The sequence below is a fragment of the Gekko japonicus genome, unplaced genomic scaffold (genome assembly GCF_001447785.1).
Source record: "Gekko japonicus isolate JY-2015 unplaced genomic scaffold, Gekko_japonicus_V1.1 scaffold57, whole genome shotgun sequence".
Taxonomy (NCBI): domain Eukaryota; kingdom Metazoa; phylum Chordata; class Lepidosauria; order Squamata; family Gekkonidae; genus Gekko; species Gekko japonicus.
The window spans coordinates 74,593-98,144 of record NW_015160208.1 but is presented as its reverse complement, the minus strand read 5'-3'; the positions used below and the strand labels follow the sequence as shown (position 1 = coordinate 98,144).

General features: G+C 46.2%; 2 protein-coding genes across 2 annotated transcripts in view; both read right to left on the bottom strand.

Annotated features, from left to right (window-relative positions):
- Positions 1-4,848, bottom strand: part of KIF19 (kinesin family member 19) — a 50,063-nt gene extending 45,215 nt beyond the window's left edge. The window contains exons 1-2 of the mRNA XM_015408798.1: positions 4,794-4,848; positions 3,098-3,178 (exon numbers count right to left, since the gene is read on the bottom strand). Coding sequence (XP_015264284.1) covers positions 3,098-3,178; positions 4,794-4,838 — 126 coding nt within the window. The 5' untranslated portion in view covers positions 4,839-4,848. The remainder of the gene's footprint in view (positions 1-3,097; positions 3,179-4,793) is intronic.
- A 2,999-nt stretch (positions 4,849-7,847) lies between these two features.
- The window catches only part of DNAI2 (dynein, axonemal, intermediate chain 2), a 58,850-nt gene continuing 43,145 nt past the window's right edge, over positions 7,848-23,552 (bottom strand). Inside the window, exons 12-17 of the mRNA XM_015408577.1 lie at positions 23,135-23,281; positions 18,563-18,790; positions 17,964-18,008; positions 16,607-16,617; positions 10,334-10,384; positions 7,848-7,869 (exon numbers count right to left, since the gene is read on the bottom strand). Coding sequence (XP_015264063.1) covers positions 7,848-7,869; positions 10,334-10,384; positions 16,607-16,617; positions 17,964-18,008; positions 18,563-18,790; positions 23,135-23,281 — 504 coding nt within the window. The remainder of the gene's footprint in view (positions 7,870-10,333; positions 10,385-16,606; positions 16,618-17,963; positions 18,009-18,562; positions 18,791-23,134; positions 23,282-23,552) is intronic.

Below are 23,552 nucleotides of genomic sequence, written 5' to 3'. Positions count from 1 at the left end.
GGAGGAGGAGGAGGAGGAGGAGGAGGAGGAGGAGGAGGAGATTGGATTTATACCCTGCCCTTCACTCAGAGTTGACAGGACCACCGATGGGTCTGGAAGCTTCTATCATAACTATTTTTGCTTCTGTTTCCATAAATCCAGTTCAATTTCTATGCACCTGAACCAGCTTTGCAGATGGCAAAGATCTATGGAGCAGATGCAGTATTTGAGATGGGTGTCTTGGCTCATTTGTCATGGAGACAAAAGCAGTAGTGACTCTGAAATCTGCCTGCATGATCTTTTTATTGCTCATCTTCTTGGAAAGTTTGGATTTCAGCATAGGAACAAAAAACATTCATTGAGGAAGCATGGCAGTTTAAGAGACTCCTCTAGGGCTTAAATGAGAATAGGATCTCCTGGAGGTCCCCTCAGTCTCAGCAGTGTGATCTGTTATGGTCCAGAGCTGTCTCCCATCTGTTGGGACCAGTTGGCGGTAGATGGGAGCAGTGTTCCCTCTAAGCTGAGTTAGTATGAGCTAGCTCACAGTTTTTTAGTCTCCGGCTCACACATTTTTTTCTTAGCTCAGGAAAGATGGCTCCAGAGCAAACTAATGTATGCAGTAGCCAAATCGCTTGCTCACAACTTTAATACCAGTAGCTTACAAAGTAGATTTTTTGCTCACAAGACTCCACAGCTTAGAGGGAACACTGGATGGGAGTGAATTTACCAGGAATAGGGAGGAATGCTGAAATTAAATGCAACATGCCTACATGACCCAGGAGTGACATAGGCATGTCGATAGGGGGGAGGGGGCGATGCTCTAATTTTTGGCCAAAAACTCTATGGTAGAATTTTGCCTAAAAACCAGACTGTCATCCCCCCATGCCTATGTCATTTCTGGGTCACGTAGGAACACTGCATTAATTTCCGGCATTCTTTCCTGTTGTTGTTTTTTTAGAGGGTAATCCCCCCCCCCCGCCAGCCAGCTAGGGCCCCAAGAGCACCAGGGGATCTGGCATCCCTAGCCTCCAAGGAGGGGCAAGGCACATGCCTACCCTCGGTGTCTTCAAATGAGGCTGTCAAAGGGAGTTATTTAAGTGGTCATAAGTATGGAATCTGGCTTATCTCTTAAACTGATGTGTTTTAAGATTTTAAAAGAAGGTTTTTTTGTATTGTATTTATTGTTACTTACCTTGGTCCCTGTCTGGGATATAGTTAGGGTATATAAATACCCTAAATAAATGAACACTGACATTTCAATTAGCCTTCATTGAGAAATTATACATACCCAAGGAAGTTAAAACCGAGCATGTATTTGTTCTTCACTTATAACAAGGACTAGGATTAAGTATTCAGGCATGTTTTTCTGTGCTTGAGGAACTGATTCTTCTTCTGTGATTTCTTCTTTCATAACTACTTTTGCTTCTGTTTCTTCATAAACCCAGTAAGAGCCAGTGTGGTGCAGTGGTTAGACTAGAATCTGGGAGACTCAGGTGCAAATACCCATTCTGCCACGGAATCTTGCTAGGTGGCTTTGGGCCAGTCACAGCCTAACCTACCTCACAGGATTATTGTGGGGATAAAATGGAGGAGAGGAGAATGATGCAAGCCACTTTGGGGAGAAAAGTGGGGTATAAATAAATATAATCATAAATTCAATAATAAATAAATATAAATAAATAATAACAGTATCAAAAATGTGTTCCTTAGAACTCTAGAATTCCACCTAAATTCACGAGAAATTCCAGTTAGACTGTGTTAGAGAGGATAGACATCCCTCAACGACAAGTGCATTAGAGTAACCCCAAGGCAATTTCAAAGTCTAGTGGTTATGGCTGGTGCCTCATGTGAACTGTGACTATGCCTTACAAGGAACCCCAGAATCCATTGCAACATGCAAGTGTTCTTCAGCAGACACAATTATTTAAGAACATAAGAACATAAGAGATGCCAATGTTGGATCAGGCCAAAGGCCCATCCAGTCCAACACTCTGTATCCCACAGTGGCCAGAAATACCAGTGCCATCAGGAGGTCCACCAGTGGGGCCAGGACATTAGAAGCCCTCCCACTGTTGACCCCCCCCAGCACCAAGATGACAGAGCATCACTTGCCCCAGAGTCCCTATCTATACCTTGTGGCTAATAGCCACTGATGGACCTCTGCTCCATATGCTTATCTAATTCCCTTTTGAAGCTGTCCATGCTTGTAGCTGCCACCACTTCCTGTGGCAGCTACAATTTGGAAAGGTTTCCCTGACAGATAAACCAGATGTATGTGGGGAATTCCATGTTCAGAGCTCAGTAATTTTTTTTGAAACTCAATTTTCAGGCCCATGGTGGGGATTGCTAGCTATTGATGGGGGGGGGGGGGGGGGGGGGGATTGTGCCATTGCTCAGAACTGAAAAAGCTCTAGACAGTCACTGTGTATCCATATGTTTATACCAACAAGTAACAGCATCAGCAAATGGCCTTTGGGTCAGGAAACCAGCACAGGGAAAAGGCTTACATTCCCCTTCTCTGCATGCTGTGTTCCCAGCTCTTTTTATGCTACTTACTTCAAACTGAAAGTTACCTTAGCCCTGGATCTCTCGGCTAATCCTGGATCCACCACCACAGTGATAAGGTTTCTGCCTGACTCTCGGTTTCATGTCATGCCAACTCTCAGTCTTTTCTCTCCTATTTTCAAATTTGCCAAAGTCCCTTGAGAGGGCTTCATTTGAACAGATTTAGCCTGTTTTCAGGGTCAGTACTCATCCCTCAACGACACAAAATAAGACGAAAGAGGAACCTGCATAGAATGCTGGATGCTCTTTCCTTATCACTGACATTAAGCTAGACCCCCACCACACCTTTGGCATCTGGCTTTTCAGGTTAGAGTTTGTGGCTCCAAGGCAGGTTTGAGCTACAGAGCTTCGTTGTCTGTGTGTGTCTAAAGAGACCATGTCCCAGCACCAACCTGGAATGACATTTCGCACTATCAGCGACACCATTTAAACCTGTACAGCAGTGTTTTTTAAAATGAAACCTACCCCATATCATTTCCTGATGCCCTCTTTGAACTTGTACCTACTCCTAAACTCTCCAATACAGCCCCCCCGCAAAGGCTTTCCATAATACCTGATCATCCACTTTATGGGCGATGAGTGTGGCTCCTTCTTCCAGCTCTGCCATGCTGACGGGCCTTATGCGAAGGGCCACCTAGAAGTCAAAGAGGAGATACATGAGCTCCAGACAAGTCCCACAGGTTGCAAAGTGAGAAAGGAAAGGGAAGCAGATGGAAGTAGCACCTGCACGGAAGCCAGAGCCCTCCTTGCCATTACCACACAGTCAGAGACAGAATGCATGAAGAAAGCACTTTTCACTCCTAAACTTCACGAAATGAACCCTTGGTTGATTTTGTTAACTCCTCCTCACCCAGCGTGCTTCACCTGAGGCACTGCCTGTCTAGAGAGACAATAATCTGTGTCACTCCAAAGCCCTGGCAGGCAGCCATACACTGACAATTACAGCATTTTTCCCAGAAGAAAGAAAACTCCTCTTAGAGAGAAGCATCTCTGGCTTCACACACTGCGTTGCTAAGCCATAGCTTGAAAGAAGCCACTTTAGGCACGTGAGCCAAAAAGGTTCCTTGCTTTCTTCCACTTGCTCTCTGAATACTACAAATGGGAGGTGAAAGACTGAGCTATTCGTTGAGCCAAAGCAGCCTTTTATTTACTATATATAAGCCAACAAAGCAGATGCCGCATCATCATCTTCTCTCACTTGAAATTATGAAATGTATTGATTTCCAGGGCTTCGTTTGAGCAGAGAACAAACCCAGAACCCATTTCAATGCAACGGTTGAGACATTGAAGTGAAAGCACTAGCCACATGAGGTCTGAAATTAGGAGGAAAGGCTTACAGGTCAAATTCTAGAGGGTACAAGTTCCAGAGAAAAAGTTGCATCTGTCACTTTAGAAATGAAAGAACAATGTTTGAGTCCAATTGCACCTTTAAGACCAACAAAGTTTAATTCAAGGTATAAGCTTTCATGTGCAAGCATACCTTGAAGCTTATACTTTTTGTGTATACGCAAGAAGTGCGCTTGCACACGAAAGCTTATACCTTGAATTAAACTTTGTTGGTCTTAAAGGTGCCACTTTGTTCTGCTGCTTCAGACCAACATGGCTACCCACCCGAATCTATCTTTAGAAATGAAGGGTTTTACTTACCTGTAACTGTTGTTCATCAAGAGGTTTTCTGTGCAGACACACACCGGGACTGCATGTGCGCAAGCCAGCCATAGAAAAGATCTCCAAACCTTTCTAGCAGGCTAGGAGCACCCCTGCATTATTTGCAGTTAAAATTGTTTACAGCAGCTAGACCTCTTAGGTCTGGGGCATAAAAGGATTAGTTCAGACTCAGGCATAACTACAGCCATTCAAACCTGCTAGATGGGCTACACAGCTGCAAAAGGACTGCTAAACTCTGGATCCCGTTTAGATAAGGAAAACAGACCTCTTAAGGCCAGCGGGTACTTTAAGCATCTCTGTGACCCTCCTATGAATGACCGCAGACCCCCTGTCTATAGCTCAGTTATTAAATGAGATAAATTCTTTCTCATTTGGTTGGTCCCTCTGTTACGAAGAAAGAACATAAGAAGGCGGTTTGGCAAATGCAAAGGGGAAATTGTGCCTCCCCCTCTAATTTCCCATGTGCAGCAAGCAAGTCCCACTTTTAAACTGAATCACCGCTACCGAATCCGCCCTCCTCCGACCGACAGCCTTCCCTACTGCAAAGGATGCATTAGACAGGGGAGCAAACGTCCTCTCACCGTGAGCTGCTGGTCCTTGGAGTCGCTCGCCTCCTTCATGATCATAGCCAAGGGCGCAGCGGGAAGGCGTCTTTAGGCAAAGGCAAAATCCGCCGCAGCTGCCACGTGCAGGATAGCTGCTCTCTTCCCGTCCTCTGCTCAAGTTCACTTTTCCTCTCTCCTCCAGCCGAGCCTCGTCACCTTCAAGCGAAACGAATTCTTCCCAAGGAAGGTACTTCTCCAATCTGGTGAAACGGTTTCAGTGCCGCATCTCACCACAGCTTCGAACCCCCTTTGTCCTCTCTGTGACCCTCCTATTAATTATAGTGTGTGTGTCCCCCTCCCCCTTCTCCTTACGCCGCCTTCCCTTTTGGAGGCGCTTTCGGACGGTGCCGCCCTATCTGCGCCTCGCCTTTGGTGAGCCTGCCATTCCCCATCTGGGATCCGTAGCGGCTCAGTCTCTTCCCTGCCCCCGCCGTCTCACGCCTTCCTCCGTCTGCCTCCTGGTGTTTCGGGTCCCCTGGAGATCTTTCCTAAAGTGTACACAACAACCAGGCGCGCGGGAGGCTTCCTCTTGGCGACAAAACTGCGCACCATTGGCCGGAATCCGGCTTGCTCTTTTCGGTCGCCCTCTGTCGGTCAGTCCTCAGAGAACGTGGGACGTCATTGTCGGCGGCGAGGGTAGAGAGCAGATGTCCTTAAGACGCTTTCAGAAGTTCATGCCTCTGTGCCAGGGGTCAGAGGTGAATAATTTGCTCCTGAACGTGTGCAGAGCGCTGTAGCCCCATCTCCTTTTCTACGAGGAAGAGGATGGTGCATGACTTCATTATTTAAGAAAAAGCACAAAACCTAACCACAGGAGAAAAGGTGAAAGGCAGATATATGGCTGTTGTGTTGTCTGTTAACACCAGCATTCTCTTCCCCCACAGAGTTGCTGAAAAAGATTTGAAAGCAAACCTGATCACTCTGGTCTCTAGGAGGCTGATGTGCAGGGAAGATTCCCTTGCCGACCGACTGGGGCCCCTTCACAGAAAATTCTTCAGTGTGCCCCCCAACCTGAAAGGGTGGCATATGAGGAGACCTGAATGTCGTAGTCACGAGGCCCAAACTCTATTCTCTGAGATAGATTTTCACTGCTTGACCACCAGGACAAAGAGCACAGCATGGTTCTGGGGATGGAAAGTTTTCATGACTGTGGATCTATGTTAATCTTAAAAACCCCGAGGAACCAGTTTTGAAGGTCCTTCATTCAAAGTGTAGGAAAAGGTCACAGTTGATGTGGCCGCCACCATCATGTCAAGTAATTTCCGAATTGCTTGTGACAGAATTGAAGCCACAGGTAGGGCAGAAACTTTTTAAAACCTCATCATCTGAAGAAGGTAGGGTCATTTGTAGCCTTACGTAGGGCAAGAAAGTTCACAGTCTTGCTTTTGTGTGAGTCAGTTCCTACAGAACTGGCAACTGGGTCCGAGGTCGGGACACCGACTGGCACCGAGGGGAAGGCAAACCTCATGTTGAAGATGGAGAAGGTTGACGTCAAGGTGAGAGGTGCTTGGCCGTCTTCTTTTTCTTAGTGGGTAGTTCCAAGGCAGCCAAAGGAGCCCTAGGAGTTCCAAGGCAGCCCTTCCCCCGCAGTTGGGTCTGAAGAGGAGGAAGAGGGTGCTGACCAGTGTTCCCTCTAAGCTGAGTTAGTGTGAGCCGGCTCACAGTTTTTTAGCCTCCGGCTCACACATTTTTGTCTTAGCTCAGGAAGGATGGCTCCAGAGCAAACTAATTCATGCAGGAGCCAAATTGCTCGCTCACAACTTTAATGCCCGTAGCTCACAAAGTAGAATTTCTGCTCACAAGACTCCACAGCTTAGAGGGAACATTGGTGCTGACGCCACTGAGGGTATTCAGGCACATTTTTTAGATGCTGGCTGGCATTTTTCAGACTGTGGTATTTATTAATTTATTTTTCGAATTTTTACCCCACCCTCCTGGCTGAAGCCGGCTCAGGGTGGCTTACATAAAAACGGATAAGTTACATTAAAACATAAATTACAATTAAAACAATTCTAAAACCATAATAAAGTGCTAGTAGTCGTGTTGTTCGTATGACGGTAGCAGCCATTATTCAGAGTTCTCAGCTCACAGTCAGCTCACAGTGTTCATTTTGATTGTCCTTGCAGTGGTGACAATTTTCGGAATCCAGGTTCCTCTCACATTCAACTATCTGATGTTCTTCATTGGTGGTGGCAGCGGCTCCCAAAAGCCTTGTGGAAGAGCTCCGTTTTACAGGCCCTGATCTCTTCCAGGAGCTCATTCCACCAGTATGGGGCCACCACTGAGAAAGCCCTGGTCCTGGTCATCGATAGCCTCGCCTCCTTCAGACCCAGGAGGGCCAGCCAGTTCTGATCCACTGACCGCAGTGCTCTCTGGGGGATGTGTGGAAAGGTGGTTCCTCAGGTACGTAGGTCCATGACCATGTAGGGCTTTAAAGGTAAGAACCAGCACCTTGAAATGAATCCACTATGCTATCGGCAGCCAGTGCAACGCCTTCAGCACAGGCTGTATGTGCTCCCGTCTAGAGAGCCCCATCAAGAGCCTGGCTGCGGCATTTTGCACCAGCTGCAGCTTCTGGATTTGAGACAAGGGCAGCCCATGTAGCGAGCATTACAGTAGTCAAATCTCGAGGTGACCATCGCATGGATTGCTGTCACCAGGTCATTGCGTTCAAGGAAGGGAACCAACTGCCGGATCAGCCAAAGATGGTAAAAGGCTGATTTGGCAGTGGCTACTACCTGGGCCTCCAGGAGCACTCCCAAACCGGTACCTTCTCCCACAGGGTGGCTCTGAGATGGGAAGTCCTCTCATGCCTAGCTTTGGGAGTAAAACTGGTGGCAATAATCACAGGCCACCATGCTGTGCGCTTCTCCCAAGCAGATGAGGCATGAAACATGTTTGTTGGACTGAGCCATTTTTGTGTCACAGTCGACACATTTTTTTTGAAAAAAACGCCATCGTCCCCTGTCAGAAAGGTTCTCAGAACAGAGTGGAATCCGTCAGAAAAACTTTGAAATGGAGCAGCTCTAATCAAAAGATCCTCTCCTCACGCCTGCAAAGAAAAGACTGAGGAAAGACCACTCCCCCTCTCCTGGTCATTTGCCAGTTTGGGTAGGAAATACTGGCTCTGGACAGGTCGGGGAAGTGCTCTCTACAGTTTTAGAAAGCTCTAGAAACCTTAGAAATCCTCTCCACAGCCAGCCTGTGCATGCACAGTCCCATGTGGAACTGCACAGAAGCCACAAAGACTAACTTAAGTCACCACTTAAGGTCACCAACCTCCAGGTGTGGCATGGAGTTTTCCCAGTATTACAACTGGTTTCCAGACTACAGAGATCAGTTCTTCTGGAGACCATCCGATCTATGGTGTTACATCCCTGCTGAGCCTACTTCCTTCCCCAAACACCCCCCTCTCCAGGCTCTGCCCCCAAAGCTTCAGCAATTCCCCGAGTTGGCAACCCTGTTAAACTGCTATACCATGCTGTCCTTGAACTTGTCCAGCACAAGGCCTGACAAGATCAGTTACCCATGCTTATGATAGGAAGGTGCCATGCAGAGGTCATTTCGGGGGGGGATTGCGGGGGATTGCAGTTCCCCTGGGTGAGGTACGGGGGGCGGGGCACATGACGAAGCCCCGCCCCCTGCTTCCGGGAGCCCCACTTCCGGCCCTCATTCAGCCAGGAGGAGGCAGGAGAAGAGGGAGGGTAAGTTGCTTCCTCCTTGCCTCTCCCCACCCCTGCCTGCCTGGGGCCAGGGAGGGCCTTCGCGGGGCTGCCGTGCACCCCCGCCGGCCTTGCAGGTCCACCACCGGGCCCTTCATGGGGCTCGGCAGTGGAGCTGCAAGGCCGGCGGCGGCCGGGACCGTTGGGGGCGGGGTGTGTGGCCTTATGACACACTTCCGGTGACGTCAGGGGGTGTGGCCTCATGACACACTTCCGGTGATGTCAGGGGGTGTGGCATATGCCAATGAGTTATGCTAATGAGTTCCCCTAGCTCTTTTTCTACTAAACGACCCCTGGTGCCATGGTCAAATATTTTGATGAAAGGAGGTTCTAACCAACAGGAGAAAAGTTGCATGGGAGGCGATGAGTAAATGAGCCAGGCTGCAAGGGGGGAGGGGGGGACAAGGGGATGGGACCAAAAGCCATCAAAATCTGCTGTCTCCTGCTTTGCTACTCAATCTATGAGCAGGGCTGCCGCTTTCCCTCTCTTAGCAGGGAACATGGTGTATTTAACAGCACACCAGGCTGAACTTCATCAGGTGCAGTTTCCCCCATCATTGAACCTCCCGGGTTCAGAGTACTTTCCTATTCGAATTCATTCTCACAACACCCAGTGGCTCCCCCTTGGCTTGGCTGAATATTATGCCCGTGCTTGGGGGCAGGGGCAGGGAGAATAGAGCAGGAAAGGCTGACCCAGCAGCAGGGACAAAGGCCTGTAAATCCCACCTACCATCCCAGCACCTTTCCCTCATGACTGGATCAAACCAGATGACTTCCTGAAATACCCAAGAGGGCTCTCGGATATCTTCCAAAGTTGTCTGAATCAAATAATAAAATAGTTTTAAAGTCAGTCTCCTGCTCTCACCATTATGGGGAAAACTCTTCATTGTGTAGCCAGCCAGAAGAGGGAAAACTTGGTCATGCTGGTAAAAACCTGGCTAGCTGGTAACCTTGGCTGTGTTGCACATCACAAGAAATTAGTCTATGCAATGGGTTCACAAGCCAAACCACTCCCAGGGCTTTTTGAGAACCACTCTGCCTACATTGTGTATTCTGTGGGAGACCTACTTTGAAGTCTAGTAAGGAAGGATGCCTCTCAACTCATCAATCTTATACACTTAGGACAGAGAACTTATGTTCTCATGTTTCTACCCATCCATAGCAAAGTGGAGAGTTCATAGAAAATCACACAGCTGAAGCCACAGAGAGAAAATTGGTTTTAAAGACTGGTTTGATTTACTGCTATCTTTCTCCATTAAAATGCACTGACAAAGTGTATCGACAGCATTCTGGGAACAATCAAGCATGAAGTCACTTTTAAAAATAGCACAGAGAATGGAAATGCTGAAGATAGTTTTCTCATGAAACCTTTGGGAATCTTCCCTCAGGACTCTGCTAGAGTCAAAGTGAACTGGTTGATGCAGGTAAGCCATGATTTCTGCTCCCAAACTCCTTTGCTCCATCACAAGGGATCCTGGGGTATATTTGTTGGAAGTTCCAGATGTAATGTCCCCTGTTACAGACCTCCAGTCTGAGTGGCAAGAGAGGCTCGATAGCTAGATAGGCACACTGACCTTTCTTCCTGTCTTTACTCTTCTGCCACTGTCCCTTTGTGTTCTCAAGGAAGCCATGGCCCTCAGTTTGTAAGACCGAAGCAAGGCTGTTCATTATTGGACAGAAGTGTGTGAGCCGGAGGCTAAAAAACTGTGAGCTAGCTCACACTAACTCAGCTTAGAGGGAACACTGGACACAACTATAAATTCTTTTCCCCCATGGGCCAAGGCTTGTGCAAGCCTTGTCTGAGCAGTGGTCTCTCTCTCTTTCTCTCTCTCTTTCTCTCTCTCTCTGTGGAATACCTGTAACAGGACTCCTCTCTATTACTCCTGCCCTCTGCCACTACTTCAGAAAGGAGACATTTGCATGAGCTGCAAGATGATAATCCCTTTAATAATTCACCTGCTAGAGACTGGCAAAGCTGTTGCCCTTCAACAAAAAGTGCCAGATATTGCAGAGGTAACTGGCGTTCTCTGTTGGTTGAATGGCTGCTGGTGCTTCTACATAGTATGGTTCAGCAATGTGTATATATGTCCTTTACAGTTTATCTTTAAAGGGTTGAGAAGGGATGGAGGACACTTTCTGTCACCTCCCAAGGGGCAAACAAGAAGTTGTAGTGGGCTCATACATTAGGAAGATCAAGTGGGCCAACAGCTCTGAACTCAGAAAGCAGGCAAAATCTTTGGAAACTACTATAGGGGATGCTTTCACATTCACTCTTCATGTTTTTAGTCATTAATAGAAGCAGCATCTGGCCATGTTTGATGGGAACTCTGCTACGTAGACAGTCTGAACCCAGTTGAAATAGGAGCTCTCACCCAGAAGCAGAAGATTGAGAACCCTGGGGAGAGTTAGTGCCATTCCCTGGCAGGAGGGAGTGTGGGCAGACATGAAACTGACTGAGGGAAGTTGCCTACCAAAAGACTGGACTGAGAGGTGCAGGTTTATCATTGTTAATTGAAAGCAGCAGCACCTAAGGAGCCCCCAAAATCATTGGTGGTCCCGAAGGCTACCATGGAAGTGAGAGGAGAGGAGAACTACTCAGGCTTGCCTCCAAAAAGCATACTTGCTTATCACTTCTGAATTCTCCATGGAGATGGCAAGCCTTGCCTGTGCTTGAAACAGCGCCTGTGCTGAAAACCCCTTAGGATTAATTTTCAGTGCTGACAGACTGCAGCAAGATGGTGGACTGAGGCTGCTGTGTCACTGTGTCAGCCTTTAGAACTAGGCATTAGCAAGAGGGCTGGGAGCCAAGATCAACCAGAGGATCGGTTCTCACCCTGGAACTCAGGCAGTCCCAGTCAAGTGAGTGGTAAAGTAAATCTCAGCAGGCTTTAAGCATAACTAGTCTGTTGTCTCCCAACACAACTAACAACAAGAACAGGAAACTCCACCCACTTAGCAACTCTCCAAAAGTACAGTGGCTGAAGAGAGGTCCAAACAACCCCAACTAAAGGGCACAATACCTAGGGTTGCCATTCCCCAGTTGAGGGCTGGGCATTTCCCGCATTTGCAGGCTCTATGGTCTCCTGATTGGCTCTCCTGTAGACTTCCTGCTCCTGTAGTTTCCTGTTGCTCTTTCTTCCTCCTTCAGCAGTTAGGCTAGACAAGGTTCTCTCTCTTCTATGTTCTATAACAGTTTGTTCTTCTTTAATAACCCTAGACCGATTTCCCACAAGCTGCTGCAGCCACTGGCTCTTCCCTTTGCCCCGATCGTACGTGTCAATTTCACACTAAGTGTTGCGCAGCTGTATTTTCCCCCGCAGCTCCCCCCGATTTCCCCCGCCTCTACTCAATCCTCAAAAAACAGGATTGAGTAGAGGCGGGGAAAATCAGGCGAAGCTGCGGGGCAAAATGCATCTGTGCAGCACTTAGTGTGAAATTGACACGTAAGATCGGGGCAAAGGAAAGAGCCAGCACGCTGCAGCAGCTTGTGGGAAACTGGACCTACTTATTTTTTTCTAAACAGTCAGTGCTCCACTTTCTTTGCATATTTAAACTCTGCCAACAATGTTCTGTATTCCCAGCGCTTCTGGTGTTCTGGCCCTGCTGGTGGACCTCCTAATGGCGCCTGGTTTTTGGCCACTGTGTGACAGAATGTTAGACTGGATGGGCCATTGGCCTGATCCAACATGGCTTCTCTTACGTTCTTAAGGTTTCCTTCAGTCAGGCAGTCTCTGCCAGGGAGGGGAAGGGATTCCTTCAGGCAGGCAGGCCGCAGTCAAAGCCTTAGAAAAGAGCCGTTCGGAATAAAAGGCTGTCAGGCAACACTTCCAGGTTTCTCTCCTCAGAGTAAAGGTAAGGCGGGGAAATGTGCCTTTATTCAGGCTGGTGCACAGCCAAAGTCTTGGAAAAGAGCCAGTGAATTTGAGGCTCTTTCACACCACACCTTGCCAGGGAGGGGGAAGGTGCCTTTATTCAGGCTGGCATGAAGCCAAAGCCTTTGCAAAAGAGCTTTTTTGAGTCCAACTCTATCAAATCATGCCTTCAGGGGAAATTGGTGACAGAAAGAGCAGGCAGCCCTGTTGTGTGAACTCCTAGGCAGTTAAGGCACAAAGAATGGCCACTTAACAGCACCATTCTAAAGCAACAGTTGGCCCCCTCTCGAGGAGGCCCCTTTTAAACCATAATGACACAGTGGAAATTTAGAAACGTTTCTTCTTTAAATGCAGTTTATTCTTCACTAGAATGAGTATTGATGACAAAAAACTTTTGATAGAAATATGTCTCCTCAGCCTCAAGAATGAAGTGAGCAAAAAAAGAACAGCAGTGGAGATCCTCTCTTCATGGTGGCAAAAAGGGAACTGAGGGAGTAGCGCCCCTCCTCCCGGTCATGTGATCGTTTTGACAGGAAAGTGCCAGAGGGAGTAGGGGTGCTCCTAGCCTGCTGGACAGCTTTGGAAATCTTTTCCATGGCTGGTGTGCACACCCGCAGTCCCAATGTGGGACTGTACAGAAGCCACAACTATGAAGATATTTGTGTGTGTGTGTTTGTGTGCTTGCCAGGAAGTCATGGTAGACCTCTAGTGACCCCTACTGGGGGCTTGGATTTTTTCAGAGAGGTGGCTTGATTAGCCTGCCTTTGCATCCCGCCTTTGGTATTTTTTGGAGGTCACCCTTCCAAGTATTTGCCAGAGTCGGCTCTGCTTAGCTTCCAAGATCTGATGAGATTCGGCTTGCCTGGGCTATCCAGGTCAGGGCTACAATTAATATGTTGATTCATAGGGTCACCATAAGTCAAAAGCAACTTGACAGCACTTAACACATACACACAATGCATAGAATGGGCTGAAGTATTCAAAAATTGAAATGTCCATCTTCTCTGTGGCCCTCCAATCTCTTCTCTGAACATGCCATTTCTTCTGCCTTTCACCATATGCATCATAGGCAGTGATCCAAACTGGCCACCCAATACAAATAAGGCTGATCCTGTGTAGAGCAGAGAAGTATCGTTACCACCCATTCCTTGCATACAGGGCATCACTGAATGCAACAGCAACACATTTATCCTTTGCAGCTATGACCCATGTCATAATTAGGCAGGGAAAACATTTTGCTCCACTTTAGAGACACTAGAAGGAAAAGGGCTTGTTTGCCCTGTTATGCATTGGAGTTTTCTTTTCAGTATGCAGTATTTCATGATGCTACATGCTGAAGCTGTCCTCACTGTTTTCAGTCCAATATCTATCTTGTCTTTTATTTTGGCCTACTTTTGAGGATTACTGCAAGCATCCATGGCAAAGACATTCAAAGTTCAATTGGACACCTGCTTGACTGACTGCAAACAGACTAAAGAGGAATACAAATACTGCAGCATTTATTGACGCAGTCTGTTCTGTTAAAAGAAAATGAAGGAAAAAGTCCAAAATGATAAGCAAGTGAATTCCATGCAGGCTCTGCATTCACTCTTCTTCCTCCTCCTGTGAAAAAAGTGAAAAATGGGATAGATTATTTTCAGAGTTCTCACAAGAGGTGATCTCTTGTCAAGACCAGTTTCTGATATTCTAGTGACTTTTGGATTAAAGTAACTCTACAAATCATTAATGCTTTTTAACTTGTTCATTAATGATTTGGAGTTGGGAATAAGCAGTGAAGTGGCTAAATTTGCGGATGATACGAAGTTGTTCAGGGTGGTGAAAACCAGTGAGGATTGTGAGGCACTCCAAAGGGATCTGTCAAGGATGGGCAAGTGGGTGTCAACATGGCAAATGGGGTTCAATGTGGCCAAGTGCAAGGTGATGCACATTGGAGCAAAAAATCCTAAATATAAATACACATTGATGGGGTCTGAACTGGCAGAGACTGATCAAGAGAGAGATCTTGGAGTTTGAAGTAATAATTCACTGAAAATGTCGAGACAGTGTGTGACTGCAATAAAGAAGGCCAATGCTATGGACCCCCCCCCCCCCCATCCCTAAGAAATTTGAGAAATGTAGTGATGGAACTTCCGGCCCATCTGAACTACAACTCCCAAGATTCCAGAGCGGAGGGGAAGCCACCATCTCGACACCAACCTAAGGCAGACGTGCAATTTGTAAGATAAAGTAGGGTTGCCAGCCCCCAGGTGGGAGTGGGGGATCCCTCAATTTCATGGGCTCCAGCCCGCCACCGGCCACTCCCAACAGCCACAGCCGGGCACTACGTCCCCAACGTGATGACATCACTTCCGCGTGACATCATCACACCGAGGACGTCACGTGTGGTGACGTGCCCTGCCCCCCCACTCCTAGGAAGCTCCCTCCCACCCCCACCAGAAGAAGAAAAGGACCTGGCGACCCTAAAGTAAACAGTTCTCAACGTCATCAGAAATGCAAGAAACAGGCCTCCCTCCTCAGCCTTCTACGCCCAACTGGACAGTCTGTGAACTGTTGTCACCTTACATGTACATCTGGCAGCCCAGATGTTTTTGAAGCCCATCAAGATAGCCCCACTTCCCACAAGACCCCGCAGATCCCCAATACCCCCTGTTCCCAGTACTTTCACTTCCTTCTCGTCAATATTCCTCTTTCCCCCCTTCTACATCCCGAGGGCCACTAGGAAAAGCTAAGCAGGGGGTGCACGTCCAAGATGCAGCCAAAACTGTTCCTAATCATTCTTTTGTCCATTTTTCGATGAATACAGAAAACCTAGGGGTGCACCTAGAAACATACTGGGTGAAGGGGCCCTCAGGCAGAACTCTGAGACCCTGGCCTCGCAGAACCACAGGCGATCTATCCCGTTTCATGGCTGCCCAGGTGGCCCTGTTCGACTCCCAGCAGTTCGGGTCTTTGCAGTGGCAGACCTGGCACATAGGAAGCTGCCTTCTGAATTAGAGCACTGGTCCCTCAAAGTCAGTATCGTAAACTCGGGCTGGCAGCAAGTGATGCAAGTGATGCTCTGTCTTCTTGGTGCTTGGGGGGGTCAACAGTGGGAGGGCTTCTAATGTCCTGGCCCCTCTGGTGGACCTCCTGATGGCACCTGGTATTTCTGGCCACTGTGTGACACAGAGTGTTGGACTGGATGGGCCTTTGGCCTGATCCAACATTGGCGTCTCTTATGTTCTTATGTTCTTATTCTATAAGTTGCTCTCCTGCTTCATTTTATGCTCCTAGCCCATATCTTCCAACGATATTTGAGTTTGCTTTGTTTCCTATTCTGCATTCAAGGCACCTAAGATTATCAGCACACCTTGTTTAGGTGTGTGTGATCAATTTCTTTCTAGACACTTTGTCTAGAATCTTTCAATTTCTTCCTCATCAGCATCTTCCTAGTTGGGGCATAAACTTGAATGACAGTTATGTTGATAGGTTTTCCATTAAGTCTGATTCATATTATCTGGTCCAGCTTTGCATTATAGGGCCTGATCGCTTGTGCTACATCTCGCCACACTGTTAGAACAATTCTGTTTCTTCTGTGCTTGTCATTTCCAGAGTAAAACAATTTGTAATTTTATAACTGAAAATGTCCCAATCTGGTCCACGTTAGTTCACTCACTCCTAGGACTGCAGTGTTTAAATGCTACATTTGTCATTTTACAATTTTGAGTTTACCTTGATTCATATTTCTCACATTCCATGTTCCTATTATATGTGCCATACAGCTTTGGACTTTCCTTTTGTATCCATTCACATCAACATCTGAACGTCCTTTTGGCTTTAGTCCAGTTGTATCATTAAGAATAACATGTATTTGGCCTCAGCTCTTCCCCAGTACCTGGTTGAATGACATCTGACCTGGAGGTCCTGTTTTCCAGCACTGTATCTTTTTTCGTTTTGGATTGGAGTAGTGGCTAAGAGCACAGACTCTAATCTGGGAGAACTGGATTCGATTCCCCACTCCTCCACATGCAGCTGCTGGTGTGACCTTGGATCAGTCACAAGTTCTCTCAGAGCTGTTCTCTCAAGAGCAGTCCTCGAAGGAGCTCTCTCAGCCCCACCTACCTCACAGGGCGTTTGTTTTGGGGAGGGGAAGGGAAATGAGATTGTAAGCTGCTCTAAGACTCTAAGTGAAGGGCAAGGTATAAATACAAACTACTCCTCCTCCTCCTCCATAGGGTTTGAAGTAAGAGATGATCAGAAGTGATTTACCATTGCCTCATCTGTGCAGTACTAACCAGGGTTAGCTGAAGTGGCACTGCTGTTGTCTACGACAGATCGTCCACCAGTGTCAGCTTCCGGTACTGCTGCTGCCCAGTAGCTACCCTTCAAAGATTCCTCTGCCCCCATCACCAGTAGAACTGTCCATTCTCTTCTGCTGATGTGGCCATTGGCTCCTGAAGGGGGTGGATGCATCTTAGTCTGATGTCTCAGCTGTGATCATCCACCTTGTGTTATTCTGCTAGGAGTTTAGGCTCTTGACAGAGCCTAAACTCCTTACAGTATTGTTCCCAGTTTTGCTGACACACACAGACCTTCTCACTATGTTAAGGTATACATCCAAGAGGGGGGTTGTGTCCAGGACAGGAATGCCCCTAAACAATTATTACAGAACACTTCTGTGGTTCTGCACATGTAAACACCATCTACATGTGGGTAACACAGCAGCAGCAGCAGCAGCACTGGAGTACCTGGAGCAAGTCTAATAAGGCCCTCAGCCACTGGTTTTGCAAGATCTTCATCATCTTAATACCTCCCAGTTCCCAACCCTCTGTCCCAGGTAGTATTTGTTCCTCTGCCTTCCTCTTCAGCAAGTAAACCCCAGGAAGACAGGCTCCCAGCAGTTGGGCTAGGGCAGTGGTGGCGAACCTATGGCACGGGTGCCAGAGGTGGCACTCAGAGCCCTCTCTGTGGGCACATGTGCCATCGCCCCAGCCAGGCCCAGACCATTATTAAAGTGTCAAATTCTCTGCCAAATAATTTTAAGTAAATTAAAGCATTTGCTTTCCTTACTTTGGATCATCTTAAGTTAATGTGTGAGGGTTTTTTTCTAAAGTAAAACCTCAGTATTCAGGTTAAATTGCCGTGTTTGCACTTTGTGATAAATAAATGGGTTTTGGGAAGCAGTTTGGGCACTCGGTCTCTAAAAGGTTCGCCATCACTGGGCTAGGGGGACCACTTGTGCCTGGGTGGAGGGGCGGGGGGGGGGGGGGGGGGGGAAGCAAGGATTACCCTAACACCAGACCTCTGCCCTCGATCATACCAACAGGTGGTTTGAGGAAGATGCTGACAGCAGTTGTGCTGTCAACGGTACTCATTGTTCCCAGTCGGTGATGTGCCAAAACCTGAGGAACCTGTAATCAATAAAGTTGTGGCCTGATTCCTCCCAGCATGGTGTGTCTCTGTCATCCTTCTCTCTCCCCCCATGGGCTGGTCCTCATTCCAGGCATAACAAAAGACTTCTGACAGTGCATCTTTTAAACTACAAGGGTGTGCTTAGACTTTAGAATCCTGACCTTCGGAAGGATTATTTCATCATCATCTTCATCAAGCTCCCGTTCCTGAAAAATATAAAAACAACGTTCTGATACACCCAATGACTAGAAATAGTTTGCAGGAAAGTTCATAACATTTCAGCCAACTGGAAATTGGTTTGCTCCAGTAGAAGGTTTTCAAGAAATTCCAATGCTAGTTTGTTTGATTAATAAGACATTTGCACCTTGATCCTAAACTACTTTGCCACCAGTAGAGTGTTTTCTCAAGTTAAGTCAATGATAAAGGCATGAGGAACACCTTGATGCAGAGTATTCTTATCTAGTGGTGAAAGAGGTGTAATTTCAGAGTTTAATGGGACCCTTTAACCTCACAAGATGATCACTAGAAAATATGGCTGCAATCCTGAAAAGAGTTAGGATGCTCCTTTCATAGAGATGCAAAGACCTAATGCAGTTTGCATAAACTTGCCTTGCCATTAGAATATCTCCCTTGGCCTCATATTGTACCTAAGGAGCAGATCTAGCCATTACATTCTCCATTCTCCTGCTCTGACTATGAAATGGAGTTTCAGAAGCATGTCACTGGAATTTCCTTCTCCCCCTGTCAGCGGCCCCCTTACCTGGCCTACCACTGATTTAGCTCGACCTCGCTCTCTGCGCTTGAGCTCGTTTTCAATTACATCAAAGAACTCTTTCTGGACTCGGGCTAGGACTTCCTCAGGCTTTTCTTCCTCTGGTTCTTCCTTGACCTCTTCCTCCTTGCCCTCTGTTTTGGTTCGCTCCTTGAGCCGCATTTCACGGTGCCGGGCCTCCAGAATCTTTTCCCGCTTTGTCTCCCGCTCAAACATCTAGGATACACAGAAGTTACAGCTGAAAGTCCTGATGGCCCATGTTTCCCAGGTACGTGGAGGCCTAATTTGGATCAGCACTGCAGTGCGTGAAGAGAGGGGACTTAGACCTTCTTTTAGTATAATTTTCCTGACCTGAAATGGCTGCATGGGGGAGGACAACTGTTTGCCCTATTTAGGAAATGTAACATGTATCTGATCACTAAGCATGAACTCCCCAGGGGGCTGTTCCAGGTCAGGGAAATGGAGCGGGGAAGATTTAAGCTTCCTGTCTCCACACTTCCAATGCAAATGGGACTCATGCCTTCCTGAGAAGTGCAGGACTTCAGAACATGCCTCTCCACCCAACCTGGGGATGTCTCGGGAAAAATGTAATCTGTAGTTAAGGCCTTCAGTCTCCCTGTCATTCATCACTGCTTGTTTCTTTCCCCTCCCTTGCAGCCAAAGAGAGGGCCAGATACTTTGTTTCCCTTGAACTGCCTCCACCTGTTCATAAGGGCCTTCACAGTTCCTTTTGGGGACATGTGTCAAACAACTCACTACAAAGTTAAAAATCATCTGAAAAGGAAATCCCTATTAACAACTTGGGGGAAAATCTTACCTTTGGTATGCTCTAAAATTCCAATCCTGGAAATCACCCCTGGAAGCCTTCTCACCAGAGGTCGATTCGCGGGGAATCGCCGTTCCCCCAGGTGAGGTGTGGGGGGGCAGACGACGAAGCCCTGCCCCCTGCTTCTGGCCACCCCACTTCCGGCCCTCATTCAGCCAGGAGGAGAGTGGCCTTATGACACTTCCGGTGATGTCAGGGGGTGTGGCATATGCTAATGAGTTATGCTAATGAGTTTGCCTAGCTCTTTTTCTACGAAACAACCCCTGCTTCTCACTACCAAGTTTAATCCCCTCAGACAGAATTTTTAGGTATGAAGACTTTTATATGATAAAGGACTTTTAAAAACAAAGGAAGAATCAATAAAGGAAGTGATTAGCCTGGACTGGTGGACAAGGGCCCAAACTGAATCTAGATATGCTAAAGATGGTTTCTATTCTGAACAAAGTGTATTTGAGAAGTTGTTGTGTACATCTAATAATAAGCTGATTAAGAAAATGTATGTATTCTTAATGCAAATGAAAATGGAAGATGAAGTGGTTAAAGACTGTATGGTGAAATGGATGCAAAATCTGGGTTATAACATTGATCTTACATAGTGGAGTAAACTATGGAAAGTGAAAATAATTAAATTGGTGGCATGTAAAGAGAATCTGTATAAGATGTTTTACAGATGGCATTTAACACCAGACAGACTGGATAAAATGTATAAAAATATGTCAAATAATTGTTGGAAGTGTAAAAAACATGTGGGTACATTTTATCATATGTAGTGGACATGTGATATAGTGTGTAAGTTTTGGGTTATGGTATATACTCTTATACAGACAGTTTTGCAGATTTCAGTACCTTTTCAACCAGAATTGTTCTTATTGAATTGTATACCAGAGAATTTTGACAAAAATCAAAGCTATTTTATAATCCATGTAGTAACTGCAGCTACAATTTTATTTGCAACTTACTGGAAACTTCCATCAACACCTTCTGAACATGATCTAATAGCAAAGATTATGGGAAGTGCAGAAAGGGATAAATTGACCTCGATGTTAAAAGGGCAAATGGAAGAAGACTTTGATGGACTATGGACTCCATTTTATAATTGGATAAGAGAGAAATACAAAGATATGAACTTTCTAATATTGTAATATTAAGAAGACTTTATGAACTTTTAAACCTCACAGTTTATCTGTATAGTACATGAAATGACAAGTAGAGGAAAGTTACATGCAGAAAATCATTACTTTTGTTCTTTCCCATGCCCCTTCCCCTTTCCCCTTCCTCATCCGTGTGCATTTAAAAAACTTAATAAAAAGTTATTCATTAAAAAAAACTTCACTACAAAGCAAACTGCACAATATGTTTGGTCACTTGTTTACACTAGTTTGCCTGTGTTCCCAGCAGTCACACTGCAGATGCAGCAATCTGCTTCTATTAAAAAAAAACCCCCACAGGAGAGCACAAACAGGCTGGCAACAGCACTGCAGAGGGAAGAAGGGCTCTTGCCTTCCCCAAGCAGTTCTCTTGCACGAAAACCACACCGGGGGCGCGCGTGTTATTTTGCCGATTTTTCTGTTCCGTGTACACAGATACCTCATGTGCAACCTAGTATAAACAAGTGACCAAACGTATCATGTAATTTACCTCTGTGAGAAATATGGCTTGAGTATAAAGGAGTATTGCTACTGAAAGACATTTCCCTTATACATTTAGCTCTCCAGCTGTTAATGTTTTGTTTCATTGAAGTAAATAGATGGGGGGGGGGGACAGCAACACTCCCAGGTCTTCTAGGGCAAAGGACAAAGGAAAAATTCTGTATTTTCCTCTTGCAAGAAGAACACTGATGTGGGAGAACAGGACAGCCTAGCTTGTGTTCCCACATTTGTGTTACACAAAGGAAAACCAGTGAGGTGGTGTTACCCAAATAGGTGGTCTCCTAATTAGTTGGGGGAATGAGCTTAAAAGGAGACAGAGTGAGAGGAGGTAACTGAGATTCTCCACCTATGTTTATGGGGATTTTTTTCCTTAAGAGAACTCTCAAAATAAACCAGGCAGATGTTCAACTGGAAAGGTTTTTATTAAAAAGAGAAAGAATAAAACAAAATGCACACAACAAGCACACATATGAGAACTAACTAAGAGAAACATAGGGAGGAGAGGGGAGAGAGGTCTTAGGGAAGGGTGATAATTACCAGCCTTGAGGAAAGGTCTGCAGAAGCAGCAAAATGGCCAGTGCTTCATGAAGAGAAGAAAGCCCAGCAAAGTGGGGGTATATGTGGAGGATCCAAGGGCGTGCGCGTGCACACACACACACAGACACACAAACACACACTGCTGGGAAGCAGAGTGCTTCTGATATAGGACAAAATGTGTCCTCTGGCAGGTATGACACATTTGCCAAAAAACCCAATAATTTAATGGGCTTTTCTGAGGTGGACAATGATATGTGAGAGGTTTGATACCTGGCAGGAATTGTTAATGGTTTAGGTGAATAGAATTAAGTGTTGCTTAACTATCGCTTAATTAGGGTAAGTGGGTGCAGAGGAAGGAAGGTTGGACTTGATGAGATTAGTCCAAGGATGAGTAAATAGGTTTTGAGAGACCCATTGTCCTAAATTATGCATCTCTCCAGGGTGTGGAGGGGACAGTAGGCAATCAGTCACACTTACCTTCCAAAATACTTACCCAGGATTGTTCCTGGCTGGCATCCATTTGGTTTCATTTTGGGCCAAGCAGTGTCCTGTACTTATGATTTTCGAGATGATATTTTAAGAAGGGTATTTCTGCTTCTCTAAGCTATAAACTGCCCCTCAGCAAGAAGCGGGGTCTAACTGCTAACAGTGGAGTGACTGGAGAGTTGGATTTAGGCTTTCTTTAAATTGGTCTCTTGGCATGTAGAAATAAACTTACCCATTTCACATTGTGTCTGCATTGGATTGCTGGCATGTTAACAGTGCATGGGTAAATGTTGCAACCTAATTTAGATCTGACACTTGTCACTTGGAATCCCACAAGACAAAATTCCCACTTCCCACATACACCATGAGTACACCAGGCCCTGGATGTAGGAGATCTGTGTTCAAACGCATGCTCAGCTAGCAAGCTCATTAGGTGATGATGGACCAATCACTGTATCTCTCAACCTAAACTACCTTACTGGATTGCTGTGAGGAAAAAAACCTGGACAATCCCATATTTGCCATTTGGAGCACAGCGGAGAAAGACAGGATAAGAACATGAAGAATTAATAAGATTTTTAAAACAGAAAATATGCAAAACTTCTTAAAAGTTCACAAACTGGCAACTGGATGAGTTGGGATTTGTATCTGTCACTACTAGTGAAGACACTGACACTATCCACATTCCACATAGTACTAATAATCAAGCCAGAAGGTGGGAAAATAACATTTTCCAAGCAACGATATTGTATGTTGTTTAGGACCAAGAAATCGTTATACAAGTGTTTCCTCAGGGAAGGATATCCGTAACCCATGTAACAAAACAGTGCACTGAGTTATAAGCTAACTAGAAAAGATAGTGGGTATGAAACAGAGGGGAAAAGGGGCATTAATGTTGTGTTCTTAGGAGCAAAAGTTGGATAAACAGATCTCTCTGAGCATTGCAAATACATTAGCAGGCTGTCCTGCAATTTTAACCCCTCAGACTCATTCATCTTGACACTGGTAAGAAGATGTGGTAATACCCAATGAAAAGAGCTGGAGGCAAGAGTTACCACTCACTGCTGAAGCCAGGTTTTTCTCATTCCGCTGCAAAGTGCACAGGCCAGAAGAAACTTCCAACAGTGTCACTGTACCTAATTTGGAACCACAGCCAATAAAACGACCGTTATCCTGCAAACGTAGACTGAAGAGAGGATCATCACAGACCTGTGAAGAAAAAGCTAATTCAGGAAGAAAGGAGGTTTAAATGGCACAAAAAGAACAAGGCCCATCAGCATCTCAACAGTTGAGATGCTGCTAAACAGCTGAGCCCAAGGGGTGTAAAAACTTAAAACCAAACAAATCAATAACCTCAGAAGAACAAGGTGACAGCAGAGTGCCTGTGATTCTTCAGGATTTTATTCAAATACCATTCCCCACCCCCTAACCTGCCCACCTATCTACACAGTAAGGACAGCTTCACTCACAAGTTTTCCCT